The sequence below is a fragment of the Salvelinus namaycush genome, chromosome 31 (assembly GCF_016432855.1).
Source record: "Salvelinus namaycush isolate Seneca chromosome 31, SaNama_1.0, whole genome shotgun sequence".
Taxonomy (NCBI): domain Eukaryota; kingdom Metazoa; phylum Chordata; class Actinopteri; order Salmoniformes; family Salmonidae; genus Salvelinus; species Salvelinus namaycush.
Window position 1 is genome coordinate 40,363,576 of NC_052337.1, and position 16,002 is coordinate 40,379,577.

General features: G+C 40.5%; 1 protein-coding gene across 1 annotated transcript in view; it reads left to right on the forward strand.

The window, feature by feature from the left end:
* Positions 1-15,818, forward strand: part of camk4 (calcium/calmodulin-dependent protein kinase IV) — a 33,161-nt gene extending 17,343 nt beyond the window's left edge. Inside the window, exons 2-11 of the mRNA XM_038970830.1 lie at positions 6,541-6,619; positions 6,729-6,791; positions 6,914-6,996; positions 7,106-7,178; positions 9,173-9,263; positions 9,527-9,601; positions 9,957-10,032; positions 10,681-10,807; positions 11,665-11,817; positions 14,248-15,818. Coding sequence (XP_038826758.1) covers positions 6,541-6,619; positions 6,729-6,791; positions 6,914-6,996; positions 7,106-7,178; positions 9,173-9,263; positions 9,527-9,601; positions 9,957-10,032; positions 10,681-10,807; positions 11,665-11,817; positions 14,248-14,412 — 985 coding nt within the window. The 3' untranslated portion in view covers positions 14,413-15,818. The remainder of the gene's footprint in view (positions 1-6,540; positions 6,620-6,728; positions 6,792-6,913; positions 6,997-7,105; positions 7,179-9,172; positions 9,264-9,526; positions 9,602-9,956; positions 10,033-10,680; positions 10,808-11,664; positions 11,818-14,247) is intronic.
* The last annotated feature ends 184 nt before the right edge of the window (positions 15,819-16,002 follow it).

Genomic DNA, 16,002 nt, shown 5'->3' on the forward strand with positions numbered 1-16,002 from the left:
GAGCGTGATTTCATATCCCCATAGCTGTGTTGTACCAAGTTGACCGACTGAAAGGGAACGTACAGTTATGACCATACCTACTGTTTCCTGAAGGAGGGAAACGAGGTTCAACACCCCGTTTCCCTCATTCAGAGATCAATAGCTAGTCATAACTGTATGTTTTTTCCTACTCAATTCACATGGTCTGGAATAACTACTAGCCCTAGTTATACCATCAGGCACATTTTAAAGCTGTGAACTTTTGAGCGTTCTCAGTCAGAGTCCAGAGTGAGCGACTGTGCCCTGAGTCTAAGCAGACAGGCAGCAGCCCCAGATGAAGGCATAATGTAGCTGAATGTACTGTACCTTGTCTTGCTCCTGAGAGTAGCAGCAGCATCTCTTCTGGGATGACATAATGTTGTGTGAGTACAAAACTGAAACAAGAGCAGCTTGTGTAATATATAGGCAGGCAGCATTGAGCTGCAACAGCAGAGAGATGCCTTCACTCAGATGACTTGTTTCGTTGGTTTAGAAAAGCTTATTGTGATTACTGGGATTGGAAAAAGACCCCGTAGTTTTTAAATTGAAGGTAATTTGTTATTTCCGTCCATGTTGTGTATAGCCACGTGACAGACACTGAAACCTAGGCTCTTTGAGGACAACCCTCAGATGTGCAAAAATAGGAATTCTTTGCCATCTGAAAGAAGCTTGTCAATATCCTACATTGTTCTACATTTGTCACACTTCATGCTGGAGATGTTACACATGTGATTGGATTTTGCCTGTTACTTATTAAAGCGGACGAGGTCAGTGTGGTTTCCAGGGGAAAATCATATTGTGCCATTCAGAGTGCAGTTGCTTATTATTATTATTACCCTCCTGTGTCATCCTCTCCATGGACAGTTATCTTTATTCATCTAATTTGCAGCATATTAAGATTTTTGTAGAGAATTAGAGTAAGATGTAAAAGGACACTTGAACACCAACGTGAAGATCATAAGAACATGTCTAACTGGGTGTCAAATGAAAGCTAAGAGTTAATAAATAAAAAAATAAAGGCATATATAACATTTGGAATAAGCAAAGGCTTTGATTTCTGGTCAAACAGATGGAAAATAAGTCTTAAGGTATTACAAATACAGCAAAACACAATAATGTTGAATTAAAGACCGCTGCCAACTAATATCAATACTTATATTTAGTTTTGGTGAAATGTTTCTGCCATCTGTATGTTTAACTTCTCTGCGCTACGGATCCCTTTTACGGGATCATTTTCCTAAACAACCGCTGAATTGCAGGGCGCAAAATATTACTACAAATATTTATAATCATGAAATCACAAGTGAAATATACCAAAACGCAGCTTAGCTTGTTGTTAATCCACCTATCGTGTCAGATTTTGAAAATATGCTTTGCAGCAAAAGCAATCTAAGCTTTTGTGAGTGTATCAATCAATGCTAGAACAGCTAGCCCCAAATTAGCATGGTCACGAAAGTCAGAAAAGCAATAAAATTAATCGCTTACCTTTGATAATCTTCGGATGTTTGCACTCACGAGACTCCCAGTTACACAACGAATGTTCTTTTTGTTCGATAAATATTACTTTTATAACAAAAAAACGCCATTTGGGTTGTGCGTTATGTTCAGAAAACCAAAGCCTTGTTCCGTTCGGCGAAAATTCCAAAAAGTATCCGTAATGGTCGTAGAAACATGTCAAATGTTTTTTATATTCAATCCTCAGGTTGTTTTTAACAAACATAATCGATAATATTTCAACCGGACCGTAACCTATTCAATCAGAGAGAAAAAGAAAATGGAGAGCTACCCTCTCGCGCGCAGGAACTAATCAGAGGACACCTGACTAGTTTTGAAAAATCTCGATCATTTTTCAAAATAAAAGCCTGAAACTATGTCTAAAGCCTGGTCACAGCCTGAGGAAGCCATTGGAAAAGGAATCTGGTTGATACCCCTTTAAATGGAAGAAAGACGGGCCAGGAAACACAGATAAAAAAAAATAAAAAATCACTTCCGGGTTAGATTTTCTCAGGTTTTCGCCTGCAGAATCAGTTTTGGACACTTTGGAGTGTTTTCTATCCTAATCTGTAAATTATATGCATATTCTACGATCTGGACCTGAGAAATAGTCCGTTTACCTTGGGAACGTTATTTAAAAATAAAAAATAAAAAAAATCTGACCCCTAGCGTCAAGAGGTTAAGAAACATTGCCTTGTGCCTTGAAATTCCGTAACCAACAACCCACATATCTTTAATATATTTAAACATTTCTCTCCCTCATGAGGAGGGAGGATAATGAAAGTTCACAGAAGTAACAAGTAAAGGTAGACCTGTCAATTAGTTAGTGTTTTTACTGATATCAAATTTGTTTATTAATTATTAAGTGATTAAAACTCGAAATGCCATTACCAAATCGGTAACGGAATTTCCGAAGACTCGGTAACGGAATTTCTGCAATTGAATTGGTTGCAATGGAAGTCATAGTAGTCCCAGACCACAGTTGGGTTCACAAGTTTGGACAGCACAGTACAGAACAGCACAGAGTGCAGTAAAGAAAAGTAGAGTTCAGTAGAGCACACTAGAGTTGAGTAGACTGTACTGTACTGCACTGAACTCTACTATACTATATCACGCGCTGCTCCAGAGTGGCGCAGCGGTCTAAGGCACTGCATCTCAGTGCAAGATGCGTCACTACAGTCCCTGGTTTAAATCCAGTCCCTGGTTCGAATCCTGTATCACATCAGGCCGGGATTGCGAGTCCCATAGGGCGGCACACAATTGGCCCATCGTCGTCCGGGTTTAGCCGGGGTAGGCCGTCATTGTAAATAAGAATTTGTTCTTAACTGACTTACCTAGTTAAATAAAGGTGAAATATTTTTTTTTTACAATGAAATACTCTTCTGTACTGTGTGGTACTTTACTCTACTGAACTCTACTATGTTGTACTTTGATGTCCAAACTTGTGAAACATAGACGTCTATGATTTGTTAGGATTTGGTCTTTTCTGGACCAATCAAATTTGATTGAGGCAGAGGTCATTAAAATAATAGCCAGTTTGTAGAATAATACCCAAATATGCAATGGAGGATGTTACATATTTATACCTTTGTGTACCTATTTAGGATACATCATGAAGAGAATGACATTCATATCCATAATTATACATTTCTGTAGATCAAGGACCCATGATGAAACTCCGTTACCGCAATTCCCTTACCTGGTATAAATCCACTTCACCTACTGTTTAAAACCGAAATTCTGCACAGTTCTTCCAGTAAATGTGATTTTGTTAAACTTTTAAATAAATTGTTTTTGTTTGAGATACATTTTAAGTAAAAATTTGAGTCCGTTACAGTGGAATTGTAACAGTAAATGAGTATGACAAACATGGACATTTCAAACAATTTAGCCTACCTAAAAAATTCCTTCCGTAAAGCAATATTGTCCCACCTAAAGTATTGTTGCATTTGGCTGCAAAATTAAATGTCATCATTTATGGGAAAAGCTATATGAGCTTGTGTTGTTCATTGATACTAAATGTTTTAGTATCAATGATGTGTTTGTCTTAGTGCTGTGGTTGGATATGACCATTCCAGAGTGAATATGATCCATTAGTCAATTAGTGGAATTCATCACTGATGATCTGGGATGGAGCTCTCTGGCCTTGATGTAGAAGACCCATCTGTTAATTAAATCCTACAACTGAATCTGATGATAGCAGTAGCTAACTTCCCTGTGTGTGTGTGTGTGTGTGTGTGTGTGTGTGTGTGTGTGTGTGTGTGTGTGTGTGTGTGTGTGTGTGCACATTTAGAAAAAAAAGGTGGTCTCTACAAACTAAAAGGGTTCATCGGCTGTCCCCTTAGAAGAACCCCTTGAAGAACAATTTTTGGATTCCATGTATATCCTTTTCCACAGAGAGTTCTACATGGAACCCAAAAGGGTTCTCCTATAGGGACAGCCGAAGAACCCTTTTGGAGTGCAGGACAGACCAGGGTCTGGATATATGCAGATCTCTGTACAGCTTTATAAGCAGATCTCTTTTGCCCGTCCCTCTTGAGCTTAGTGCTAGAACAGACAGCAACAATAAGCTTCATTCTCAGGGTGTCAGCCTCCGAGGCTAAATGGTCTAGCATCTTGACTCATATGCTGTGTGTACAATGACTTTAGAATGAAATAACGCTTATCTCTTATCTTATCTCAACACAATGCTATATAATTAAAGTGTGAAATCAAGGAATAAGGACGACAGAAACAATGCAGGGAGAAGTTGAATTGGGAGGTGGATTTATAAAGTGGATGAACACATGCGTTGACTAAAATAAATGAATGGAATAAATTGGTAGTTTATTCAAGAACTGACTCAGATATTTAGACAGATTTTGTTAGACAATTACATAAGGAGGGCACATAGTAGAGTATAGGCCTAACTATGTATTGATATAACTTTTGCAGTTCTTCATTGTATCGTGGCCTGTCTGTGTATTTCAAACTCTTACTCCTCTGCCAATTAATAGCCATTTTGACGTCTGATAGGAAAGTGGTCATTACACGTGCTCTCATACATCACAGAGAAGAAAGCAGGGCAAAGTCATAAATATAGATCCCTCTTTTCTGTACCACATTAAGATTTAATGATTTAATGAAATGAGGCATTGTAGAAATTACAGGGAGGGATCCAAAATGGAGCGAGGAGGGTACACTAGGATGAGGTCATCTAGTCAACCTGATAACAATTTAATGATATTTTGTTATTAGTGTTAATTAGATTTGTGTTATTTGCTTAGGTAGGCCTTTGCCTTTGCCCCTGAGCTGCACAACAATAGTGTACAGTCCTTTGCCCCTGCACAACAATAGTGTGCAGTCCAAGTCTAGTTTATCACTTGAATTCTCTCTCCTAAGACTCTTGGCTGTTGTTGTGGTTGGATTGAAGCTGTGAGCTGGCTGTCATGCCTGCCTTATGTCTGCTCACATGGACCTGCCGTGGGGGTATTTCCCACAGGAGGCAGGGAGGGAGAGGGGGAGAGAGAGACAATGTGGGAGATGAAAAGAGAGGGAGGAGGTTTGGGTGAGAGGCAGGGAAAAGAGAGAATGTGTGGTAGGGGCAGAGAGGCAGAGAGGATGTGTGTAGGAGTAAGAGAGAGAAAGGGAGAGAGGGAAGAAAGAAAATCTGTTCGGTATTTCTGGTGTAATGGTGAGTATCGAGGTCTGGACACCTAATGAGAGCCCAAGTGCTTTCCTCTGAACACAGAAGCTGTTTCTCTCTCTCTCTCTTTCTCTCTCTCTCTTAATCCCTCTCTCTCTTTCTCTCTCTCTCCCTCTCTGCCTCTTCCCTCTCCCCACTAATTTGTAAGCTGTGCTACCAAATTTGATTTATTTGCACATTGGAGGCACTCCAATAGCCTACCTTTCTATATACTGCAGGCAGCACAGTATGTATCCCTCTTGCTTTCTTGAAGCCATTATAGCAATCTTCTCTTTAAAATGTCATATCAACTCCTCTGACAATAGCAGGGTCATGTTGTACCTGTAAAAGATGTCATATGCAAAGTGGAGCTCTATTCAGAACTAACAGTACTACTTATGTTTGAATAAATACAAAGTAGATCTTTAGTTGGCTTTGTAGCTCAGGGCCCTTATTTCAAAAGTGCTTATCTAGAATCATCCTCCCCTGTCCATATAACCGTATTCCGCACTCCTACTCTGGCAAGCCCAGGGCTTTTAATTACAAAGGAAACATAATTAATGACCCCGAGCTAGTGGCCAAGGTGACCGAACCGCTGAACACATGACAATGTAAAAATCGAATCAAATCAAACTTTATTTGTCACATACAACAAGTGTAGACCTTACCGTGAAATGCTTACTTACAAGTCCTTAACCAACGGTGCAGTTCAAGAAGAGTTATGAAAATATTTACCAAATAAACTAAAGTAAAACATAATGATGGTGTTGTATTCGTGTTTGGCCACGCAGTCGTGGGTGAACAGGGAGTACAGGAGGGGACTAAGTACACATCCCTGAGGGGCCCCAGTGTTGAGGATCAGTGTGGCAGACGTATTGTTGGCTACCCTTACCACTTGGAGGCGGCCCGTCAGGAAGTCCAGGTTCCAGTTGTTTAGTCCCAGGGTCCTTAGTTTAGTGATGAGCTTCATGGGCACTATGGTGTTGAACGCTGGCTGAGCTGTAGTCCATGAACAGCATTCTTACATAGGTGTTGCTTAAATCCTGAAGGAATATAGGCCTAAGCTCCATGTTTGCCTACTACTGTTATAATTTATAGGCCTATGGGATTGTGGTGTAATTTGTCTACCTAGCGCTCAGATTTGAACGCGTCAGTATATAGAAAATACAGCATTGAGTTTCTTTGGAAGAATTGCCAACTGACGCTTCAGACAAACACTCTAGGCACTGTAAGCAGCCATAATAGAAGTAAAGAAAAACCTCATCAAAGCCTATTCACCATTTCCTTGCGCTGTTTGCACATCGTGTCCCTACCCACTTGACAGTTGCTCTTGTATCTTAACTGCATATTCCCTCTGCATTTAGGGGAGCGACATCCGTGGTGTGCAGATGTCGACAGAAGGGAACACAGAAGCCGTTTGCGGTGAAAACGCTGAAGAAGACCGTACGTTCTCGCTGTATATTCGCCGTAGAGTCTTAGTGTAGTCATTTTACCCAGAGACTACAACACGCTAAATGTCCTTCCTTAACCCAGTTCTGTTTTGTTTCTGCAGGTGGACAAGAAGATAGTAAGGACAGAGATAGGTGTTCTACTTCGACTCTCTCACCCAAACATTGTGAGTGTTCTACAGCACTTTTGGGAATTAGAATAGAATAGAATTTACATAGAATTTACGATTGCTGTTGTGTTTTTTTTATTAATGCGGAATTTATGTTTGTTTTGTTTTACTTCTTCCAGATCAAACTAAAAGAGATATTTGAGACCCCATCAGAGATCAGTCTGGTCTTAGAGCTTGTGACTGGAGGAGAGCTCTTTGATAGGTTAGTTAACTGCCCTAATGGTCACACACACACACACACACACACACACACACATACTCTCTGTACCATTCCTCTGTTACAACAATCACAACACATGTTATTCTCTCAGGGTTGTAGAGAAGGGCTTCTACACTGAACGGGATGCTGCTGATGCTGTCAAACAAGTACTAGAAGCCGTTGCAGTGAGTTGACTTCCTTCCTCTGACACCTGTCAAAAAGTAGGCCGATAAATGTCTAGCAAACTCTTGACATACTGTAAAACCATCACACATTCACTTCGCCTGTCTCCTTATCTATACATTATAAAGGACAAAAGGGAAATAGAAAGCTTTTTCCGTAATCAAATCCCAAATTCACTGTCATTTGAACCAGCACTGTTGGATCAACAGTGGACACGGTTTAAGTTCACTTCATTGAGCTATCGCATAACCAAGCGTTCGTCTCTCACTGAGCTATCTTTGACATCTTATCCCCATGGACCGAGCCATATGGCATTAACTTGTTAGTGTCTTGTAAGAGATCTCCTTCCATGATCCTCAGTTAGCAACAAATTGATGTTGCCAAGGAGATGAAATAGTAAGACAGGGAATTTTTAACACATCGAAACCAGCCTAGGAATTGGTGTTGTAGTCATTTTACATGATGCAACAGCTGCTGTTTTCCCAACGGGTCGGCTCAGGAGAGGGCAACAGGGCTTTTCTTAAAGTTTCCTCGTGTTGTTGAGCAAGTGCTGAGAAAGTGTTTGTTCCGTGTTGATTTGGAGTGATTTCTTTATGTTGTACACGGTCACTTGAAAGACAGCAGAGAGCTTCTGCAGTTTGTGTTACGTGACAAACTCCTTCTGGATATCTAGGGATGTGGGACACTCCAAAGTGTCCAAAACTGATTCTGCAGGCGAAAACCTGAGAAAATCTAACCCGGAAGTGATTTTTTATTTTTTTTTATCTGTGTTTCCTGGCCCGTCTTTCTTCCATTTAAAGGGGTATCAACCAGATTCCTTTTCCAATGGCTTCCTCAGGCTGTGACCAGGCTTTAGACATAGTTTCAGGCTTTTATTTTGAAAAATGATCGAGATTTTTCAAAACTAGTCAGGTGTCCTCTGATTAGTTCCTGCGCGCGAGAGGGTAGCTCTCCATTTTCTTTTTCTCTCTGATTGAATAGGTTACGGTCCGGTTGAAATATTATCGATTATGTTTGTTAAAAACAACCTGAGGATTGAATATAAAAAACATTTGACATGTTTCTACGACCATTACGGATACTTTTTGGAATTTTCGCCGAACGGAACAAGGCTTTGGTTTTCTGAACATAACGCACAACCCAAATGGCGTTTTTTTGTTATAAAAGTAATATTTATCGAACAAAAAGAACATTCGTTGTGTAACTGGGAGTCTCGTGAGTGCAAACATCCGAAGATTATCAAAGGTAAGCGATTAATTTTATTGCTTTTCTGACTTTCGTGACCATGCTAATTTGGGGCTAGCTGTTCTAGCATTGATTGATACACTCACAAAAGCTTAGATTGCTTTTGCTGCAAAGCATATTTTCAAAATCTGACACGATAGGTGGATTAACAACAAGCTTGTAAAGCAACCTACAATAGGTTGCTTTACAAACAGGTATCATTATCAAGGCAGTGAGCCATAGACTTGTCCGAGTAGGTCTACATCCATGACACAACAAAGTCTGAGAACACGTTGTTTTCCCTCACTCAAATCCCACCTTTGTCTTTCCAATGACCAGCGTTATCAAGGCAGCTGCCTTGTGCTGTTGTTTTCTGTGACTGTGCAGAATTCCATGGCCCACGCTGCCTTGTTTGATGAGTTACTGTGGTAGCAAAGGTGAAAGTCCTCGCTGAACCCCGAAACAGTTTAAAACATGCTTACACCCAGTACACAGTATCATAGAACATTGTTTAACAGTGTAAAACACTGTATTGGCAACAATAAGAAAGAGGTTGTGAAAGATCGTTGAACTTTGCATTTTGTTTATACATTTTTAACAGTGCACTATAGTGCAGGAATGTTACGGTTCTGCGTAGGAAAGGAACTGTGGGGGTAGATACCGCCCCAAAATCCCTAGCAGTCCAGCTCCATACTCGCCACCAGACAGATCAATAACACTATATATGTATAGGAGTCAGTCAGTTATGCTGTTGTCTTGTGTCTTTGGGCAGTACCTGCATGAGAACGGCGTGGTGCACCGAGACCTGAAACCCGAGAACCTCCTATATGCCACCTCAGCACCAGATGCTCCCCTCAAAATAGGTGGGTGCGTAAGTCAATACACTGTGGGATTCACTACGATTATCCCACAGAACATCCATTGAGCCTGAACAGACTCTGCTGTGCTATCAGATACAGAACTGAGATAATTGGGGAATCAATGCCAAAGATTCTATTATTTTCTTTTGTTTTCCATTCTATTGTACCGGTGTTCTATTCTATTCTACTATTTTATTATAATACCAGATCATGAGAACTTCCAGAAATAGGCATGATCTCTAATATAGCTCTCTTTCTTTTTGCAGCTGATTTTGGACTGTCAAAGATCATCGACGATCAGGTCACAATGAAGACAGTTTGTGGTACACCAGGATACTGTGGTGAGTTGTAACCGATGACTGTGATGCTATTTAATTCACTTGGAACAAAATAATAGACAGTGCCATTTCAGACATAGCAGATTGTTGTTGTTTTGGTCATGCATGCTTTACCTGCCAAGTTTTGAGCAGAGATAAGTACCCTGATGATAGTTTGCACTGTATATTGTAATATTTATCCACATACTACATAGTATGCTCTTCCTTGGATTAATTAGTGAGTAAGAATTCCTTACTTTGTTTTTCATCTCTGTTTCTCTCCCTCCTCCACGTGTTGCCTCTCATCCCCCCCACATCCTGCGCTTCTCTTTTCCCCCCCTCCCTCTCTATCCTTCCCTCCCTCTCGGCCTCCCTCCAGCCCCAGAGATCCTGCGAGGATGTGCTTATGGACCTGAGGTTGACATGTGGTCGGTGGGCGTTATCACGTACATCTTGTAAGTGACACCAGCCCCTCAAAAGTGTACTGTAAACCCTGAATCACATCATTGAAAATACATCAGTTCATTTTGACACCAAACAGTTTTGTTCTTTTGTTAGCAGCAAACAACAACAACAAAATGCATCAATAATTTGTGTTCTTTATTTGATAAGAGGAAGTACAGACCTTTTTTTAATTGCATTTTTAGGCCATTTTGGTTTCTGGATCGAGGGTGTTGGTGCATTCATGTTTAAGAGAAGCTGAGTGTTTTTTATCTCCTCACGTACTGATTGGTATACATAGTATGTGGGTGTGAGTTCCCCATTATACAGCAAGCAGGGAAATGGTAGTGCAACTGCAAGCAACAGCATTCAGAAGAAGCACAGTGGTATACAGACTACTAGTTAATTAATATTAAACTGTAAAAAATTACATATTTTGAAGGCACATCAATATGAGAGAAAAAGAGAGTGTGTGAGTTTCTTATTATTTGGTCCAACATTTAAAGGCAAACCTATGTGCGAGGAGGATTGCATCTCCAATAGAGTTGTAGCTCAGGCCCCTGCGGCTGTCAGAGCCTGTCAGACTGTGCCAGCCAGTGAATCAATAGACAGGAGCTGTCTGTGGTTGATGTATACCACATTTTTCATCCTCCCTCTGACAGGCTATGTGGCTTTGAACCGTTCTTCGATGATAGAGGGGACCAGTACATGTTTAAGAGGATCCTCAACTGTGAATATGAGTTTGTCTCCCCCTGGTGGGACAATGTGTCCCTCAATGCCAAGGATCTGGTGAGTTCTATTTATTGTTACCAGGGGTCCAGAGGTTACCACAGTTCCGCTGCCGGGTTGACATTTCCCCCTGGTACTTAGACCTAATTGACAAATCAGTAATTGGTGGAGAATGCAAACCTAGAATGCAAACCTAACCAGCATGAGGGTTCTCTTCTTCCCCTGTCGACTGCTGGCTTGGCTTCTGAAAAAACATAGTGTGCTGTACTTCCAGAATGGGTTAGACCATGGGTTAAACAATGGCGAACGTGCATAAAGATGGCAGAATTCCAATATGACGTCATTGTTTTAGCACTATCGACACTGAGTTTTTAAACTACGGCACGCGATATGGTTCAATGTGCCAATAAATCTTCACAATCCTACTTTTTTTGGTTTTTCAAATTGCAGCCGTCTTGGAGATGAAATTGGGATCATTTATACTCTGCTAATGACCATACAAAAAAAAAGAATAACAGAGAGCAATGTACAATAAGGTGAACTTAGCAAAACAAGGAATTTGTGGTAAGTGCATGGAGCGCCATCTTTATGCACCTCTGCTTTTGGTTAGGCATATGGTTGCGTGCTGCATTGTAGCATTGGGTCAGGTGAACTGTTTCCCAGCTGAAGGGTCAGTGGGAGTGTGTCCATGTAGGTGTGTCTGATTTCTAAAATAAGATAAAAAGGAGGGTAACTAGACTACATCCATCTCCGACTGTATTTCTGTATTTTATCTACAAATTATGAACTGGGCCGACTTGTTATGGGGACCAAAAAAAACTGCATAAACAGCATCCAAGCAAATAATGAATTCAGACTCACAGTCTCAGTGACCCAGTTACTAACCATATGCTACTGTATGTGCTGCTGTCCTGTAGGTGAGAAAGCTGATTGTCCAGGATCCAAAGAAGCGGCTAACGACCTTGCAAGCACTGCAGCACCCCTGGGTGACTGGGAAGGCAGTTAACTCAGCCCATATGGACACTGCTCAGAAGAAACTGCAGGAGTTCAATGCACGCCGAAAACTCAAGGTAGATACAAAAACAAATCCTCTGTCGTTTTTTTGTACAGTAGTTGAGGGCAAGTGGTACTATGTGTAATTTATTGATGTCTCGCCATTTTAAAGTAATGATTGTGTGCTTGTGTCAATATCCTTTGATTGAATACGGTTGAAGTCGGAAGTTTACATACACTTAGGTTGGAGTCATTAAAACTCGTTTTTCAACCACTCCACAAATTTCTTGTTCACCAACTATAGTTTTGGCAAGTGGGTTAGGACATCTACTTTGTGCATGACACAAGTAATTTTTCCAACAATTGTTTACAGACAGATTATTTCACTTATAATTCACTTTATCACAATTCTTGGAAAATTCCAGAAAATTATGTCATGCTTTAGAAGCTTCTGATGGGCTAATTGACATCATTTGAGTCAATTGGAGGCGTACCTGTGGATGTATTTCAAGGCCTAACTTCAAACTCAGTGCCTCTTTCCTTGACATCATGGGAAAATCTAAAGAAATCAGCCAAGACCTCAGAAAACAACTTGTAGACCCCCACAAGTCTGGTTCATCCTTGGGAGCAATTTCCAAACGCCTGAAGTTACCACTTTCATCTGTACAAACAATAGTAGGCAACTATAAACACCATGGGACCACGCAGCCGTCATACCGCTCAGGAAGGAGACGCGTTCTGTCTCCTAGAGATGAAGGTCCTTTGGTGCGAAAAGTGCAAATCAATCCCAGAACAACAGCAAATGACCTTGTGAAGATGCTGGAGGAAACAGGTACAAAAGTATCTATATCCACAGTAAAACGAGTCATATATCGACATAACCTGAAAGGCCGCTCAGCAAGGAAGAAGCCACTGCTCCAAAACCGCCATAAAAACACCATACTACGGTTTGCAACTACACATGGGGACAAAGATCATACTTTTTGGAGAAATGTCCTCTGGTCTGATGAAACAAAACTAGAACTGTTTGGCCATAATGACCATCGTTATGTTTGGAGGAAAAAGGGGGAGGCTTGCAAGTCGAAGAACACCATCCCAACCGTGAAGCACGGGGGTGGCAGCATCATTTTGTGGGGGTGCTTTGCTGCAGGAGGGACTGGTGCACTTCACAAAATAGGCAAATGGGTCTTCCAAATGGACAATGACCCCAAGCATACTTCCAAAGTTGTGGCAAAATGGCTTAAGGACAATAATGTTCAAGCTATTGGAGTGGCCATCACAAAGCCCTGACCGCATTCCTATAGAAAGTTTGTGGGCAGAACTGAAAAAGCATGTGCGAGTAAGGAGGCCTACAAACCTGACTCAGTTACACCAGCTCTGTCAGGAGGAATGGGCCAAAATTCACCCAACTTATTGTGGGAAGCTTGTGGAAGGCTACCTGAAACATTTAACCCAAGTTAAACAATTTAAAGGCAATGCTACCAAATACTAATTGAGTGTATGTAAACTTCTGACCCACTTGGAATGTGATGAAAGAAATAAAAGCTGAAATGAGTCATTCTCTCTACTATTATTCTGACATTTCACATTCTTAAAATAAAGTGGTGATCCTAACTGACCTAAGACAGGGATTTTTTACTAGGATTAAATGTCAGGAATTGTGAAAAACTGAGTTTAAATGTATTTGGCTAAGGTCAGTATTCACCAAAATGGACAGTTTGGTTGTCAAGGTTAATCACAAAAGAGCCTCCTAAACTCAAAGGTTTCTCATTAGCAAACTAGTTTCCTCCTTGCTGACCTGACGATATGATTTGAGAATATTTACAGAGGTTTACTTACTTAAACTTCTGACTTCAACTGTATATTTGGAATGCAAGCAGATACAAACATATACTGAGTATACCAAACATTAGGAACACCTTCCTAATATTGAGTTGCATCCCCCCTTTTGCGTTCAAAACAGCCTCAATTTATCGGGGCATGGACTTTACAAGGTGTCGAAAACGTTCCACAGGGAAGCTGGCCCATGTTGTGTCAAGTTGGCTGGATGTCCTTTGGGTGGTGGACCATTCTTGATACACACGGGAAACTGTTGAGCGTGAAAAGCCCAGCAGCATCGCAGTACTTGCCACAAACCTGTGCTCCTGGCACCTACTACCATACCCCGTGTAAATGCACTTACATCTTTTGTCTTGCCCATTCGCCCTCTGAATGGCACATACACAATTCATGTCTCAACTGCTTCAAGGCTTAAAAATACTTCTTTAACCTCTCCTCCCCTTCATCTACACTGATTTGAAGTGGATTTAACAAGTGACATCAATAAGGGATCATAACTTTCACCTGGATTCACCTCATCAGTCTATGTCCTGGAAATAGCAGGTGTTCTTAATGTTTTGTATACTCAGTTTAAATGATTGCTATAATCTGTTGATTTATCTGCATAGTCAGAGTGGGCCTGCACATTAATCCTAAACTATGTCAATGAATGATGTGTTTGTTGACAGGCTGCAGTAAAGGCCGTGGTGGCCTCGTCACGATTGGGCAGCGCTGGCAGTCACGGCCACGCTGACAACAGCAAGAGCAGCAACTGCAACAGCACCACCAATCAGGAAGGGGCACAAGAGGAGCAGCCACGGAACAATCAGTCACAGATCCAGGAAGGATCCTAACTGTGAATCTCCTCTGTTGTTGCATGTCACCCTGTGAAGCCATTCTACCCTCCTGTTGGACTGTGAAGTTTCTGAGAGGAACCATATATGGTCTCACCTATACTGGAGATACTCCGCCTGGCTTTATTGCATGTGACTGATTTATTAAATGATGTACAACCATACTGACTCAGCACATTGCAACAGCATGCCACAAGTATTTGAAGTACACGTGAAATCAGAGTTTACGACTGCGCATGCCCATTTCTTAACTCACACAACAAGTAACTTCACTGGATGGTTTATCTATTCCATTATACCATGTCATAACTGCAAAATGACACCTAAGTGTTCACAGTATTAATTTGCCGGTTTATAAATTAATTCATAACGATGGTAATCATCATGATGCTCCGGTGGCAGAATATAATATAGACAGGAGAATTGATTTAGGTTGATTTGCAGTAGTGGTTGAGTAGGCTTACAGTATCTGTTTGGAGAACGGGTTGGACACATTTTTCAGATGGTCATAAACCTTTATTACAACTTCTAAGGAGAATGCCTTATTGTATCTTATTAACTGTGTTTTACACTCCTTTTGTAAGAAATATTTAGTATCTTGTTAAAGGTCCAATGCACCCGTTTTTATCAGAATATCAAATAATTTCAGGGTAACAATATCAATTAAAATGGTCGAAAGAAACAAATTGCTTCTTAGCAAAGACCAATTTCTCAAGCAAGAATTTTGCTAGGACTGTCTGGGAGTGATCTGAGTGGGGAGGGGAAAACTGAAAACTAGCTGTTATTGGTAGACAAAAGTGACGTTATTTAAAAGTGTAGAGTTGTTTTACCATTAAGAACTTTTTTTTTTGTATACCAAAATGGTTGTGTACAACTGAAAAGGCACCCCAGTTTTTTTTATTGCCAAATACACAATTTTCACGGAAATGGACGAGTAGATATTCAGTGCCAAAATTGTTTGAGTCTGTTGCTTTATTCGATAATATCCCACCTCTGTCATATACAATGGAAGAGGCTGTTTTCTTGGTGCGAATATTTCTATCTCATTAATCCATTAACTGACATGCCTTGTAGTGGAATGTTTGTTTATCTACAAAGAAAAAGGTTGGCTGTGTATTGAATTTTAGCATGATTTTGCCTGCATTATAAAGGAATGTTGTGGATAATATATGAAATGTATTCAACAAGGGTTGTCCTTTTGCATGTGGGAACTGCTGCGGTTGGCTGTTAAAATGCCCTATAGTTGACTTACATCACATGACAGATGTAATCTGTGTTAAACAGTGAAGTATTAGAGGCCTTCTGAAGGCCCCAAGACATCAACTTGATATTCATTTTATATGCTCAAGGGAACATTTAATCATTCAGTGTTGTCTTAAAATGGTTACCATTAGGATTGATTTGGTATGGACTGCAGGATAAAAAATAAAACTTTATGAAGTTGTAAGTTTGAGTGGTTTTGTATATCTGACAGCTTATGTACTTTTTGAACAAATAGTTTTATCAAGTAAAGAATAATGGCAGTATCCTTAACATATTGTTTTATTGACCTACCATTTCCAGTGTTTTCGATTCATTGTAGATTAATTA